This window comes from Python bivittatus, unplaced genomic scaffold (assembly GCF_059951505.1).
Source record: "Python bivittatus isolate LINGU-HERP-01145 unplaced genomic scaffold, Pbiv_v1 ctg000410_np1212, whole genome shotgun sequence".
In the NCBI taxonomy this organism is placed as follows: domain Eukaryota; kingdom Metazoa; phylum Chordata; class Lepidosauria; order Squamata; family Pythonidae; genus Python; species Python bivittatus.
In genome coordinates this window covers 12,093,250-12,108,176 of record NW_028277067.1, presented here as the reverse complement: position 1 = coordinate 12,108,176, position 14,927 = coordinate 12,093,250, and the positions used below count along the sequence as shown (strand labels likewise).

Here is a 14,927-nt window from a genome sequence, read left to right as displayed (position 1 = left end):
TCCTCCTCTTCTTTCCTGCTTGGAAGAAACTGTTTTGACCACCGTTAGCATAATGGCTTTGGAAACTTTCTACCACACCATAGAAGGCTTAGCCTTGAGATACGGTATTTAAAGTCAGACCGCCCTAGGACAGTCTGTATTGTTGCAACTGAGTGGAATTCCCCTGTACCCATCAACTCCAAACCAGATCTTGTGTACTACTGTATTCATTTGAGACTAGAGAATTTGTGCCTTGCTGTCTGCTGAGACTGGTGTGACAAGCATAAAATCTGCCAGCCAGTTAATTGTCTTTACTGACTTGCTATTGGCATGACTGCCTTCCCCAGAGTACTGAAGTTAATGCACTGACCCTGGACTGCAAGGCAGTCCCCATACTGTCTTTTCCAGGCACAGTGTTTTACTTATTTATTTGTTGTACTTGTATGCTATCCATTCCCAAGTGCTCATTATTTTATTTAAAAATAAAAAGTCAATATATAAAACCAGAAAGGATAAACTTGTGTGCCCACGAACCCCATCTTCAGTCATAACACCCTCTCCTTCTTTGCAAGACAGAACAAGTAAGTCTTTACAGCTTTCCTAAAGGCAAGGAGGGACCAACATTTCCTACTTTTGGCAGGAAATTTACTGAGTCTGTACTTGCTGAATACAGTGATTTCAATAAGTTTTATGTTAAGGCTTTTAAAATTATCATAGAATTTTGAGTTTCAAAAGTCTCTAATCAATAAAACATTTTCTTAGCCTACTGAAGAACCAGTGGGGGGGGGGGCAGAGAATTGCATTTTTGGCTTCTTCCTCTAACAGGCTGCCTGATTTCAGTGTTGGGCACAGAGAAGGGTTAAAAGTGAGGTTCTCTCTTGGTTGCCAGTTTTACCGGACAGGTGCTGAAACACACATTTGCAGTTGATTAGACTGTGCCATCTTTTATGGCTGGGAGTGGGCAAGGGTGAAAGGGGACAAATCTTGAGTTCTGAACAAATCACGGGGAAGGAAATTTGTGTAATGTGCTTTAAAGCAGAGCTGCAGAACTCGAGGCCCCAAGCCCTAACCAAGTTGCAGTTTTTAATGTAGGAGAAAACTATTAAATGCTTACTGGGAAGTAAAGACATTTGTTATAATTAAAGTTATACTGTAAGTGAAAATTAAGTTTTAGTTCTGGCTCCACCCAGTACATTTTGAGTATGGGATGCACTCAAAGGCCAAATATGGTCCTCAGTACAGGAAAAGTTTTGTACCCCATGATACACACTCCTATACCAGTTCAACTAACTGTCTTCAACTAAGATACATACTCCAGATAAATTTATAGTGAGGTAATGCACCGAGGTTGCTTCTTGAAGCCTTCGATATAGTCAGCATATAGACACTCAGTTTTCTTCCCAGGCTTGCTTCTTGGGGAAGCCTAGGATGGAGATGTGTGTGGGGAACTGGCTGTTCTTGAGGATCCCATCTGTGCATTGATAGAAACAGAGAAATAAACTTCAGTTGTAACTGGTCTATCTACTGCAGCATGGTGTGGGTTTTCTTTGTAGAGGCCAGCCGAGCAGTTTGAAAGCCAGTCACTGGGACAGGAAGCTATCCCACCCTGATTTGAGGCAGGGGTTTGGTTTTGGCATCGTGGCCAGAGGTTTGTAACACACTTCTGTAGCCTGTGTGAGCCTCCCTTGTTTGCTTGGGTGGAATAGCCTCCCATGGCTACCAATTTCTGCAATTGGTCAGTTACTTTTATTCTCGAGATTCACAGCCATGGTGATATTTAGGTGTGGCTGGTATTTGCTTCTGCCTTAAAATGCTTGCTAAACAAAAGAGAGGCCACTATTCACACAGCATTAACATAGCACTTGTGGGTACTTCTAGGAGAGGTGGGGCCTTTGGCAAACAGTATTTACCCCCTTGTCTGCAGCTTCTCTGCTGCTCAGCTCCTTATCCTTGCTAAGCCTTTTCACTGGGAATGTTGTTCTTTGGCCCCTAAACTCTTGCAGTTGCTCAGCTGTTCAGGCTGTGCCATCCATTGTCACTGCAAGGTTCTTCAACATAGCTGTTTGCAGAAACAGCTGCTAGGCTTCTATTTTATAACAACTATTCTGTTGAAGGTCAGTTTTGTGTGCTGGAAAGGCCCCTTATGCTCTTTTGGCAGCGTGTCTAGCAGAAGCTTGGGATACAAAATGAATTCTCCTGAAACCTGTTCTAGATTTGGAAATTAGAGAATCAGGCTGAAGAAAATCAAAAGATACAGAGAAAATCTTGATACTTAATTGTGATGGATAGTGTATATGTAGAAAGATGGAAATACAAATGTTTTAGCAGCTCAGTCACTTGAACTGTTGAAAGAAAGTATGTTCCTTTTCAGTTGATACTGTAAATGGGGAGTATGGAATGCTTAATCTAAGCAAGAAATATACTGGAAGTACTCTGCCCTTTTGGATATTGCAGTCACCTTCACTTCTGTGCAGTCCAACACTGGGCACTGAATGTACCAGTTGGCCATAGTTGCATAGCATGCTACTTGACAGCAGTTGCAGGGAAAGGCCGTTCTGCTTAATTGAATGAGTTTTTCTTTACAAAAGTGTATATTTTCTTACAGCAGCCTTGCAGATGATTAGCGATAATGGGTAATAATTGCCAGACACCCTTCAGTGGCTGATCCTTATCTTCAAACAATGTTCTTCTTCTATCAGTCTTCCTAATCTAGTTCTCTCCAGTTGTTTTGGAATTCAACTCCTATAATTCCCCAACCAACATCCCAAAGGGGAAGGTTGTACTTGCATTGAGACTGCCACTAAGACTTGAGACTATGTGACCTAGTTTTTTCTTTCTTACTCCACCTGGTCTCTCATTTCTGGCTCCGAGAGTGACCACCTACCATAAAGTGTGGGAAAGTTTGATGTCCCTGGGAAAATTGAGTGAGTGGAATCTGAAATATATTTGGGCTCATATACATGTAGTGTTATTTATTTAATGTAGTTTTTCTCAATCGTGGTACCTTTCAGATATGCTAGGACTGCAGTTCGCAGAATTCCTAGCCAGTATGACTAGAATAACCTAACATGCTGGCTGGGGAATTATGGCAGTTGAAGTCCACACATCTGAAAGTTGCTAAGGTTGAGAAACACTGACCTAACATATTTAGAGGGCATCAGATTTCCAGCCTTTCTACGAAGGCACCCAAGAAGACTTTATAATTTTAAAACACTCAGGGCATAGTGGTGCTGATGGAACAAGCTCCTCTTGGATATCAGTACTTCAAGTGTGGGTGTGCAAGATTTTCTTGCCTGAAATCACTTCTAGGATTATTCTCATGGAGGAAAAGTTATGAGAACTTTAATTTGAAGTACTTACCCTATCACCCTCCACCCAAAGAAGAATCTGATATGGAAAAAAACCCTCTTCTGTGTTTCTTGAAAAATTCTTAGTATTTTTTTTCATTCAAGGATGTATTATGTATGGTGTTTGTAGTAGCCAAAAAAAAAACCTATAGGAAAATGTGAACAATGCATGTGTGTTGCTTTGCTGCACACCTTTTTCTGTACAGGAAAGAGATTCATATTTTTCAATTCTATGGTTTTGGAATAATTCCACCATCACTATGCTTTCAGAATAGCTCTTAGGAAGAAAATTGCCACAGAACTAACCTCTTTAAACTTCCAAATGTTGGCCCAATCCAAAAGTGACACAGTCCTCCCTTCCTCCCTCTTTCAGACTCCAGTATCCTGGCATGAATCAGAGGTGGGAAAAGTTGCAGCTCATAAGCGATCGGCCTCATGGAATAGCGTAGATCATCGTAGAGAGGTAAGATGTTCACTCGGTACGTCAAACGCCATTTGTCTTACCACTATGCAACGTGCAAAAGGGATTAAACTGCCGGAGTACTTCTTGTCTTAGTGGCATTATTTTCTGTTCTTTTCTTGAAAATAAGAATGTATTACTCTGCAGGTAGGTCTAGTACGTCTATTTTATTTTTTTATTTTAAAAATCATACATCCTATTCATATTCAGTGTTAGGCCAGTTGCAGAGGCGTATGAGTGCTGCTTATGATTGCTCTTTAAAAGGGAAGTATAACAAAAACAACAAAAATTATGATCCTTTGGAACTGGAGCTCAGAGATGGAATTTGTTTGCAAGGTTTGAAACATTAAATGGGTTTTGCTCTGCTCTGATAACTTTAATTGCATATATTTATTTCCGTCTAGTCTATTACTAAAAAATACTAGAATGCTTTTTTTTGTCTCACTATACAGTGAGATCATTCTTGAAGTATCTATTTATTTGCACTGAAGTCCAATTAATACAATATCTAATAAAATTATTGATTTAATTGATTTATATGTCTGCCCATCTCACAAATGTGACTCTGGGTGGCTTACAATAAAATAAATTTAAAAAAACATATAATACAAAAACCAAAACCCACAACAGCCGGGAATCATAAAAACCACCATTAACATAGCCAGGAGTAGGCTCCATCCCACACCCCAGGCTCAGACACAAAAGCCTGTTTTTAAGACTTTATGAAAGGCCAGCATATAATAAAAATAAAAACATTTTAAAATATAAGAAATCAGCGTTACACAAAGCAGTAAGAACTACTGTAATAGTAATGATAGAACTGAGTGAAACTAGCAAGTCTTGAAATGTCTGTACCCCTTATCTATGTACTTGATCAGAGAGAGTGCAACCCCTCCAGAACTGCATGGGCACCATTTAATTGAACAGATGAATTACCCACCATCAATATATCTGTCTTTTTGGGACTGCATCTCAGTTTATTAATCCCTCATCTAATCCATTACTCAAGACTAGTTAACTTTTCATTCTCTAGATCGCTAAACTGAAACAGCAGCTCCAGCGAACAAAGCTTGGTGCTTGGAATGGCAAAGAGAAAGACCAGAGTTCTCCCGTTCAAGGCAATCATAGTGTGGTTTCATCAGCCAAGGTATGTTTTGTATCTTTTCTTTAGTGTTCCTGTTAGAAAATGGCAGCAAACAAACTCACTTGGACTGTTTAGAAAGAGACTTTTATTGAGGAAAAAAATGGCCTAAAGTATTCAGTTCTTAGTGGCTTACATAGGGAAGCCAGAGCAATTATTTTTCTTCAACCTAAGGCATAATGTAAGGAATATGGTTATATTTTTGTGTGTCTGTTGACTATATTAGCCTTGTATATTGAGATTGTGCATGACTTGTTTAAAGCTCCACTAGAATCCATAGCTGAGCTGCAGCATGAACCAGGCACATCAGATTATATCAGCCATACCATTATCAGTCCATTCTCCCAATTGTCTTCATATTCCATTGACAATCGGAGAAAGGTCCAGTGCTCAGCATAAGAACCTGATTGATATGCAGATGGTCTCAGGCTCAGTGTCTGGAACAACATTAAGTTAGAAAGATCTTTAAGAGCCATTGGCTGTATTTAAGCGACACAATGAGCCAACCATATATTAGCTTAACGTGTTATCCTTGCAGGCAGATTATAGTTCAGTATGTTGTGCAAACTAAAAAAATTGAAATTTAGCAAGCATAGTCCATTAAACCATGAAATAAGTGCACTGTGATAACAGAGCAGTTGTCAGACTATCTGGGATCAGTGAACTAATGGCCAAATCCTAAAGCAATTTCATATGTTCATAACTGATGGGGGAGGGATGGGCCACAAAGTTATGGGCCACCAGTCCACCTCAGAGAATATTTTATGCTTGTACCAAGGCGTTGGTGGCTTCTTGATACAACATTGCATGTCCTTGTTTGTAGGCTTCCCCACCTGCATCCTTTCCAGTCCTGACCACTGTATCGATCAGCCCCTGTTTGCACAACAGTTTCGACGGTATCAATCAGGAATTGGAAGAGGTGTTTGTAAAAGAGCAAGGAGACGAGGAACTCCTCAGAGTGAGTTATGGCTGGTGGGGCAAGATACAAGAGCCATCTTATCTGGAACTCAGGACATGTCAATTTTGTTGGACAGTCTTTGTACTGCCAGTTTAAATTACCAAGCTCCTTCTGTTTGGATTCTCTACCTTGAAATTTCCAACCTCTCATTAATGAGGAAAGTGAAATTCTAGATATCATAATTTCCTCTGAGTATAGTATGCTATATGAAGTGCAGAATACATTTCAGAGAGATCTACACTGCACTGTTCTTCACAGGGCTGACCCATCAGATAGAGCAAACGTGTAAAGTCCACTGTTGAGGACAAACTATGTTCTGCTTTGCAGGAGATTGTAATGATTGTGTGGTAGAACTGCCAGTCAGAGAATAGCAACTCTGGGCGTCTCCTCTCAGTTTATATTCCAGCAGGGGGAGGAACTTAGAGAAAGGGATTTGGGGGGAACAGGTGGAAACCAGGCTTGAGACAGGCTCAAAGTTCTAGCCTGAGAATATTTCCCCCTGATGGGGAGACATTAGGAATAATTTTAGGGCTGGGGTAGGCTGGTATTTACAAGGTATACATAATTAGAGAAATAGATGAACCTGTTTAAAACCCCATTCTTAGTGGCTTAATAGAAGTCAATATGTTCCTGTGTTAACCAAGCATCTGTGCAAACTTATGTCTTCCTCACATTCCATCTAGTTGTGTTACATTACAGCAGTGTTTCCCAACCTCAGTAGCTATAAAATGTGTTTTCAACCCCTAGAATTCTTAGCAATGGCAGTGCTGGATGGGGAACTCTAGGGCTGAAGTCCACAAATCTTAAATTTGCTGAGGTTAGGTAGAAACTGTCTGAATTTCTGAATCCTTGAACGGGTTTAGTGGTGGCAGCAGTACAAAATGGTAATAAAGAAAAAGACACTCCCCCCCAACCCAGCAAGGAGGCTATGCAGTAGAGTTTATAACAGTTGTGTCTATGAGAAAAAGTAAATCCCCAATGGTTTCTTTGTAAAGGGAAAAAGGAAAAGTAGGGGAGTTTGTCACATGCACCTGCAGTGCATTTGATTCCTTATTATTGACTTTTTTCAGATGCTGTGTCCAATACTGGTAGCAACTATTGACCTATGCCACCCTCACTGAGGATTGATATATGCGGTCTTTAACCTTCTGCTGTCTCTCCCGCAAAGTTGAATCAGTGCGGCTCCGATGTTGCTCACTGACCAAAGCATAGTTGCATCTCAATCAGATTTCATGATGGTGTCACTGCAGCTTACTCTTTGCCTTGCACCCAAATCAATTATTGTCATCTAATCTAAATTATGGGCATTCCTATTTATAGGATATGATATTGTGGGGAAAATGAATGTTAGTCCTTTGGATTTTCCGGTCCTCTGCCCCTTCATACTGTTGTTTCCAATGCATAGTAATATTCCATCAAGCTACAACAGAGGAAAAGGAGATGGGAAGGGGAGCTGTTCCATCAGATATATCTGGAAGACAAGCTTCATTTGTTTCTCTTCTCCCTGAATGATTTCTCTTAGTAACTGTAAGCCTGCTGATAGGCTACACTTTGTCAATATTAATGTTATGTAAGTTGCTATAGGAGTGTTTTTGGAAGAAGAGGGATAAAATGCTTTAAATATTTAAAAATGTTGTCCAGGCCTCCCCATGGCTCTACTCACTCCTGCCTGCTTCTTTGTGCTTAAAAAGTGTCCTCTCTCTTAGATCTTGGATGTCCCGGATGGGCACAGAGCCCCAGCCCCCCTCCAGAGAGGCCCTGGGGATTCCTTGTTGCCACAGCTGGAAAACAGCGGTAGCAGCTGCAGCAGCCTTTCTCTTTCTCCATCCCCTTCAGCTGCTCTTGGACAATCCCCATATATTCCTGCCCGAATAACAACTGATGAAGCTTTGCCTGGGGCTTTGGACAAGCCAGTGTTGGAGGCCAAAGGAAGAGGTAAGTTGGGTAGGTTAGTAGCAGTCTGCTGTTGTATAGAGTCTTTGAAGAATTGTGCATTGAACAGGGGGTTTATTGGCTTGTTGTTTTAAATGGTCTTTGACATTCAGCAACTGGAAGGATTAGGAATGAAAAAGGGGAGGTCTTTATTGTATATAAACCAGTATAAACAAAGTTGCAGTTACTTTGGTATAAACACTTGGGTCTGATTTTGTCTATTGGATGGGCAATGTTTTGATGGCTGGGGACTAAACATTTTGGAAGTGGCCAAGATGATGGTACAAAGTGGTTGGAAGAAAAAATGTGATTTTTTCCCTTGGCATTTTGGAGGTAATGTGATTTTTTTCTTCTGTGTTTTATAAATTGTTACGTCTATTTTAGGGCATGTTTCTTCTCCCAAACAATTGGGAGAATTTTTGGCAACTGTGGTCAGAGGTTGTTCTGTAGACTGTTAAAAGGGGTCCAGGGACCACATGCATTCTGACAGCTCAGGTTACCCACACCTGATTTATGGTCACAGTTTCACATTGACGCTATATAATTCTCTTCTTAAAGGCAGTTCTTATTGATTTACCACCCATTACTCTGAAATGTAGAATCATTCACACTGACTCAAGCTATTGTATTTCCAGTGAAGAGAAATGTAGAAGTCCAAGTTCTGATTGTACTGCAGTGTAAAGATCTCCCCATCTCTATGTGGATTGGCTACAAGTTAGTAAGCTTCCCAGTAGACAAGGCAAGGAAGAAATACTGAGCCATGCAAAGAGAAGGAAATAGAGATGTACTTGTAGACATTAAAGCTATTAATGAGCACCATCATAAGGATTCTTTGAACTTGAAATAAGGAATAAGACTTTAAAATATAAAATGGAATCTGAGCAGTGTTCTAAAACCAACTTAACTTGCAGGAAACAGGGCAATATGTGCATGTCAGAGAGAGGATAGGAGACATAGACAACTAATCCTTAATACAGGGGTGTCTGCAGGATGTGGTAAAAAAAGATAGTAGCTATGGTGCAGTCAAAGCTTCACCTAGTTTTTATGTGCATTGTGTGTCATGGATACCATCTTCACTATTTTTAGCATACACTGTGGACATCCCTGATATGAAGGTGTTGTTGTGTAAACATGGTGAGACTTAATGTTTGCTTCTTTAGGAACTGAGTTTTCCATATTGGGAGTGCTGGATGTGTAAGACACATATACAGGCAGTGCTACTAGAACAGCTTTAATATGTAATGAAATGCATTTTTAAAAACAAGTTTCTGGAGTTTGTTCCTCTAATAATGTCCAAGTTGTGAGAGTTACTTGTTTTAAGACCATTCCGTTGCATTATATGAGAAATTTACTGCTTGAGCAGCCCCAAGTCCCATGAAAATAGTTAGTAGGATTTCATTTCAGTATTTCAGTTCTATCAGAGGTATAACTCTATTTGCTTATAGTTCCATCTGAGGATCAGAAATCTTGCTAGTATCTGGTAAAGCTGGCATATTATTTGAGTTTTCAGTGCTTCTGCATTTATTTGACTGAATGTGTTCTCTTCCCTAATTTTCCTTTTCCAGAAAATGGCAGCACTTCTCCAGTCTTTGCCTTTGCCCTGTCTCCTCGTCCCAACCACACCTACGTGTTCAAGCGGGAGCCTCCGGAGGGGTGTGAAAAAATCCATGCTTTTGAGGAAGTGGTGTAAGTAGGAGGTTACATTTACCTTTTGTAACCATAGGTGATAGAACAAAAAATCGAGAAGGATCAAGTAGAGAACTGCCCTTCATATAATACTGATAGAAATTATGATAAAGATAAAGACCAATTCTAATCTGAGTTGCATATAATGACTCCATGAAGCATTGATAGACAACTATTTTGTCATCTTTATATTAAGTGTCTTTCAAAGAGATTATTTTACAATCTACCCATCTCTTATCACTACAGCAATCTTGAAAGACAAGCTGAACTTAAGAGAGGGACTGACTCAGGGTAGTCTTGTTCTCCCCACTCGTACTCTCAAACTCATGACACCTGTTTTACTAAATATGTAAATGTTGCCTGTGCTGCATATTAAAAGTGCAAAGTGAGCAACAATAAAGATAAAATATGTGTCATCAGACTTCTAATATAGTTGTTTAAAAAATTCACCTAGATGTCTTTTCTGTTCTAGCCCATCAACAAAATATGATTTAACCCATTTGTGGTATGGACTGAGTTTATTGTGAGAAAGGCTAGAGTAGAGCTTCAAATGTATGCATGCAACCCATCTATTTTTGCTTCATTGCCAAAGCAGATCAGTGTTGATTCTATGTACAAAATTGGTTTGGGATTGATAATATTTAGAGTTGAAAAGTGATTCTTAAATGCTTTAATACTTGCATTGTGTTTCTAGGTAGCCATAGTATCCCTTGGATGGGCTGCTATGCACATAAATGGAATTATGACACTATCATAAAGAATGTGCTCTTTGTAAACTGAAAATTTCTAAGTCTGGTAAGGTTTGTTGTACAAAACTCCATGCTGTACAACAAACATTACTATTGTACCATGCTGTTTCTGGCCATCTCCCACACTTTTGCTGTAAAGTACAAAATCCAGAAAGGCAGAACACTTGTTCATGCATATTTTTAAAAAATTCTTATTTGTTGCACTGTCATCCTGTAACCTATCAAAATCTGAAACACTTGTTGGCATTAGTTCTTATATGCCTTACAACTTTTAATTCTGATTTTTTTTTTTAGGCCTGATCAGCCTGTCCTGCCCTCTTGTCCTGATAAGAACAAAGTCCACTTCAATCCAACTGGCTCTGCCTTTTGCCAGTTTAGCCTGGTGAAACCTCTTATTCCCAATGTAGACTTCCTGTTCAGAGACTTCTCTTCCTCTCCCAGCCCAATGCCACCAGGCACATTCTCGTCTTGTCAAGCCACTACCACTGTCCCCATCCTCACTTTACAGAAAGACTTGAGAGGAGACAACTTCAGTGAAAAACCAAAATCTCCTTCATTGGGCTTGGAGTCCTGGAAACGGCACCAGCCTGAAGACACTGTCCTCTTCCATAGTTCCCTGGTCGTCTGAAGCTCAGGGAGTGGAGCAGAGGCAAAATGAATCCATGGTCCTTCCAAGGCCTGTAGAGAAAAGTGCCTTGATACTGGGAAGCTGAGTGATCCCAGCAACAGCCTTAACATAAAGATTGCTATTGGACTCCATTCAGCCACAGTAGTCTTGGTACTCCCAGTACTTAAAGCACTTCTTTTCCTTAAGAGTCTCTGTCAATGTCTTTCTGCTGCTCCAGGATCCAAAAAGCACCTAGTCTTCTCTGTTGGAATACATACACAGTTAATTACCAGGATTATCTTTCTCTCTGCTTGCTGTGTGAGGCAGGAGCTCATTGATAGTGTTTTAATGTTCCTAGAGATGTTTCTCAAGGTTCCTACAGAATAGAGAGCATGAATATAAGATGCCAGAATTTGTGTATGTTGATTGAACAGTTGATGTCACTGGGTAAAAATTGAGCAGGGTACTGTTTCATGGGATGCCAAGTCTGCAATACCCTGTTAAGATTCTTTTCATACCCTGCTCTGCACTGAATGGCACTCACATCACTGGAACACAATCAGCTAAATGCTTGAAGTGTTTTCTAATGATTATGCCGTACCAGATAGTTGACAAAAATACTTAAGGTGTGTGTCTTAGAGATAAAGATCTTGATTCCCTTCTTAAGAAGGAACAACAAAGGAGTGTCCTGTCTGCAGTTTTTCTAGGTGGACCTCCTGAAATTACTTCTTTGAACAGAACTTTGCAGAATGAGATTGAAGCCCAAGCCATTCTGGAGGGATGCAGCTGTCAGCGGAATTAACATATGCTATTTTTTCTTTATTATAATAAATTGAACTGGTTGATTGCATCTTGACACTACAACTGTTCTAGCCCTTGAGTTGGATAAATCAGCTCAGCTTTATCCCCACTTTTAATGCACAGAAGTCTCCAAAGATCCTACGTTCACTTACACCTTCATTCTATACCTCCACCAGCCCCCTCAATGGAAAGGCCTTAAACCTGGTGATGCCTTGATTGCAAAGTGTATTAGAAAGTCATTTTTTTGTTGTTGTTGTAAAGTTTCTGGATTGTATTAGGAGGATTTCATGAAATTGAGAGAGAAAAAGTATATTTTCTTTTGAAGACAGTATTTTTGCAGCTACTTTTGAAGTTTTTGTAAATTTTAATGTACGCACCACAAAAAGCTTAATGAAACAATCTTAGCCTCAGAGGTTTGAGTTTAAAGGTTTTTGCAGATTCATGGTGTTTAAACCAATTAAAAGAACGATAAAAATGTTGGATATCAAGTAAGTTTATACACCCTTATGTTAGAAAAAAAGAACGTAATAGACAAAATAGCTTGGGATGTAACTTTTGTATTCTGATTTCACTGTTTACAATTGTACTATTTACTGCCTTACAAGTTTTCATTGTACTACCAAAACTGAATGAGAATTGACAGATGGATGGAGTGGTGGTGTATTATCTACCCATATCCCAGATACTACATTCAGCTGTTAACTTTTTTCAGGTAGCTAGTGGTAACATTTGAAATTTTGAGAATATGTTGTGGTTACACTCAGAAAATGTCTCTATATTCATACTGGCTGCCATGATAGGCATGCCAATCACAAAACATCCAGCTCACAGAAGATAAATTGGTGTGGTTTTACTTGCCAGCCCTATAGCCCCCAGAATATTCCAACATTTTAGTTTAACTTTTCCCCCTTTTCTAAGCATATTTCCAAACATAGCACTAGATTGTAACCTCCAACCATTTTATTTTGTAAGAACACCAAGAGATTTGCAAGTAAGAATGGTGCTCTGTTCCCTAAAACATGAAGTAACAGGAGAAAGCCTAACTTGGGAAAACAAATCTGATAAGTATCACAGAAACTTAATGGAATGAGAATCATGAGTGGAACATAATATTCAAAGCATATTACTTGTACAAAAGAACAAAAAGAGATGGAATGGCTTTTATGTTTTTTTTTAAAAGCCATATGTCTGTGAAGAAATTCATATCCCTCAATATCATGTTAAGAGTATCTGGGTAAAATTAAAAGGAGTAAGAAATAAAAGGGATACCATTGTAGGAGTTTCTTACAGGCCACTTTTCTTCAGCAGAAGATGTGAACAATGCCTTTCTAAATCAACTCATCAAGTTCTACAGTGGTAATTCACTTATCCTTTGATGGGAAGCTCTCTTAGATAGAAATATATTATCTCCTTTGCTAAGAATTGTATTTTTCAGATGATGAAAGAAGAAATGAGGGCTAGCTATCCAACAGACAGATTAAGAGATGGACAAAAAGTGTCTTGGGGAAAATCAGGTCAGAGTTCTAGTTAGTTACAACTAGACTAACTGATGAAAAGTCAGTCATGTATCTTGAACTTCAGGAAAGCAGATTTTAACTCAGGTGAAAGATGGGCAAATACTGTGTCTCCAAATTATTAATAAACAGGGATGGGAGACCCTAAAAAATGTAGGCATAGACTTGAATAATCGCTATAGGGACTGGAAGTTTTAAGACAGCTATATGGATGAATAGCAGACTTACTGGCAGGTTGAGAAGCAAAAAGGTTTGTAGAGGATATGGAAACTCGGGTTGATAATAAAGAGGAATATACCTAGTATCTCTGTATATCGCCTGTAGCGGTGGAGTCAAGCTCAGAATTAGGTGAGCTGTAAAGATACAAAACAACTTGTTTGAAGGGATGAAAGAAGAGTTCTTTCACCCAGAGAAGGTAGGGAAATAATGTGGAATAGGGAGAAGATGGAATTGTGTACTACCTTTGCATCTGTCTTCTCTCAGAAGAGACACCTTTATAATTGAGGAATGGGTGGGGGACACAGAAAACATTCAATTCAACATCTGTACTGAGGAAGGCACTATGACCACTTGTCAAGCAACACGTCTATGAACAGTTAGAAAATGTTACAGTATTCGTAACGTAAGTCAGAATGGGCTGGTCAGGAACAAATGGCATCAAGTGAACCCTATTTATGACAGTGACTAGTTCAGTACCCCAAAGGAATGATAAGGATATAATGCATCTTGACCTCAGTCATTTTAAAGAGTCATCCCTATGGACAAGGTGGATAAATGTGGGTTAGACTATTTTGCATTCTGGTGGATTTGCAACTGACTGAACCTACCCCAAGAGTGCTAGTAAATGGTTTTGCAACATTCTTAAGGGGGAAAACAGTTAAGTGGCCTATGTCCTTAATTCAGTGCTGCCAACATATTTATAAAACATCCTACTGAATGGACATGTATCAAATTAGTGTATGATATCAAGCAAGGTCAATTAGCTAAAATACCTTAAGGGTCAAAATCACAATTCAAAATAACAGACTTGAACAATGCATAAAATCCAAGAGGATGATCATCTTTGACAAATATACATCCAGGTAGGAAAAATCAACTTTATTTTTAAAAAGATTTAAAGAGACTTAGTTTGGTGGCAATGCATATGAGAAAGATCTAAGAGTGCCATAGAATCACCAGTTAAACATGAGCAACCAATGTGATGCAGCAGCTAAAAAGTCCAATGCAGTCTCGGGCTGCAGAAACCAAAGCATTTGGTCCAGATCACAAAAGGTAATAGTTCTGCTGAACTCTGCATTGGATATATTGTATTATGTCCAACTCTAACTGGACAGGATCAGATAAGATATCAAGAGATCTGAAAATTAAACCCTATGAGAGAGAGCTAAATGAGCTTGCACAAAAGTCTAGAGCAGTGTTTCTCAACCTTGGCAACTTTTAAGATGTGTGGATGGATGGCTAGGGAATGCTGGCCAGGGAATTCTGGGAGATGAAGTCCACACATAAAGTTGCCGAGGTTGAGAAACACTACTCTAGAGGAAGGCAGAGTGGTTTGCAAATTTAAAAGACTCAAAGGCAAGAGGGACAGGATCTGTTCTCATTCAAACTGAAAGAGTAAGAATCAATGGATTTAATTAAAGGAAAGTTTGGCTGAATACTGTATTAGGAATTATCATAAGAGCTAGTAATCAGTGGAATAATCTGCCTAGAACTCTGGCAGATTTCTCCTCACTGGAGGTTTTAAACAGGGTTT

At 39.4% G+C, this 14,927-nt stretch overlaps 1 protein-coding gene across 3 annotated transcripts in view; it reads left to right on the top strand.

Annotated features, from left to right (window-relative positions):
* Positions 1 to 12,940, top strand: part of FAM117A (family with sequence similarity 117 member A) — a 30,986-nt gene extending 18,046 nt beyond the window's left edge. For 2 of the 3 annotated variants that reach the window (XM_007422508.3, XM_088143497.1), the window contains exons 3-8: positions 3,700 to 3,789; positions 4,820 to 4,933; positions 5,751 to 5,885; positions 7,592 to 7,820; positions 9,383 to 9,503; positions 10,547 to 12,938. In XM_007422508.3, coding sequence (XP_007422570.1) covers positions 3,700 to 3,789; positions 4,820 to 4,933; positions 5,751 to 5,885; positions 7,592 to 7,820; positions 9,383 to 9,503; positions 10,547 to 10,880 — 1,023 coding nt within the window. In that variant the 3' untranslated portion in view covers positions 10,881 to 12,938. Of the gene's footprint in view, positions 1 to 3,699; positions 3,790 to 4,819; positions 4,934 to 5,750; positions 5,886 to 7,591; positions 7,821 to 9,382; positions 9,504 to 10,546 lie in introns of all 3 variants that reach the window. The other variant, XM_088143496.1, reaches the window with a different exon arrangement.
* The last annotated feature ends 1,987 nt before the right edge of the window (positions 12,941 to 14,927 follow it).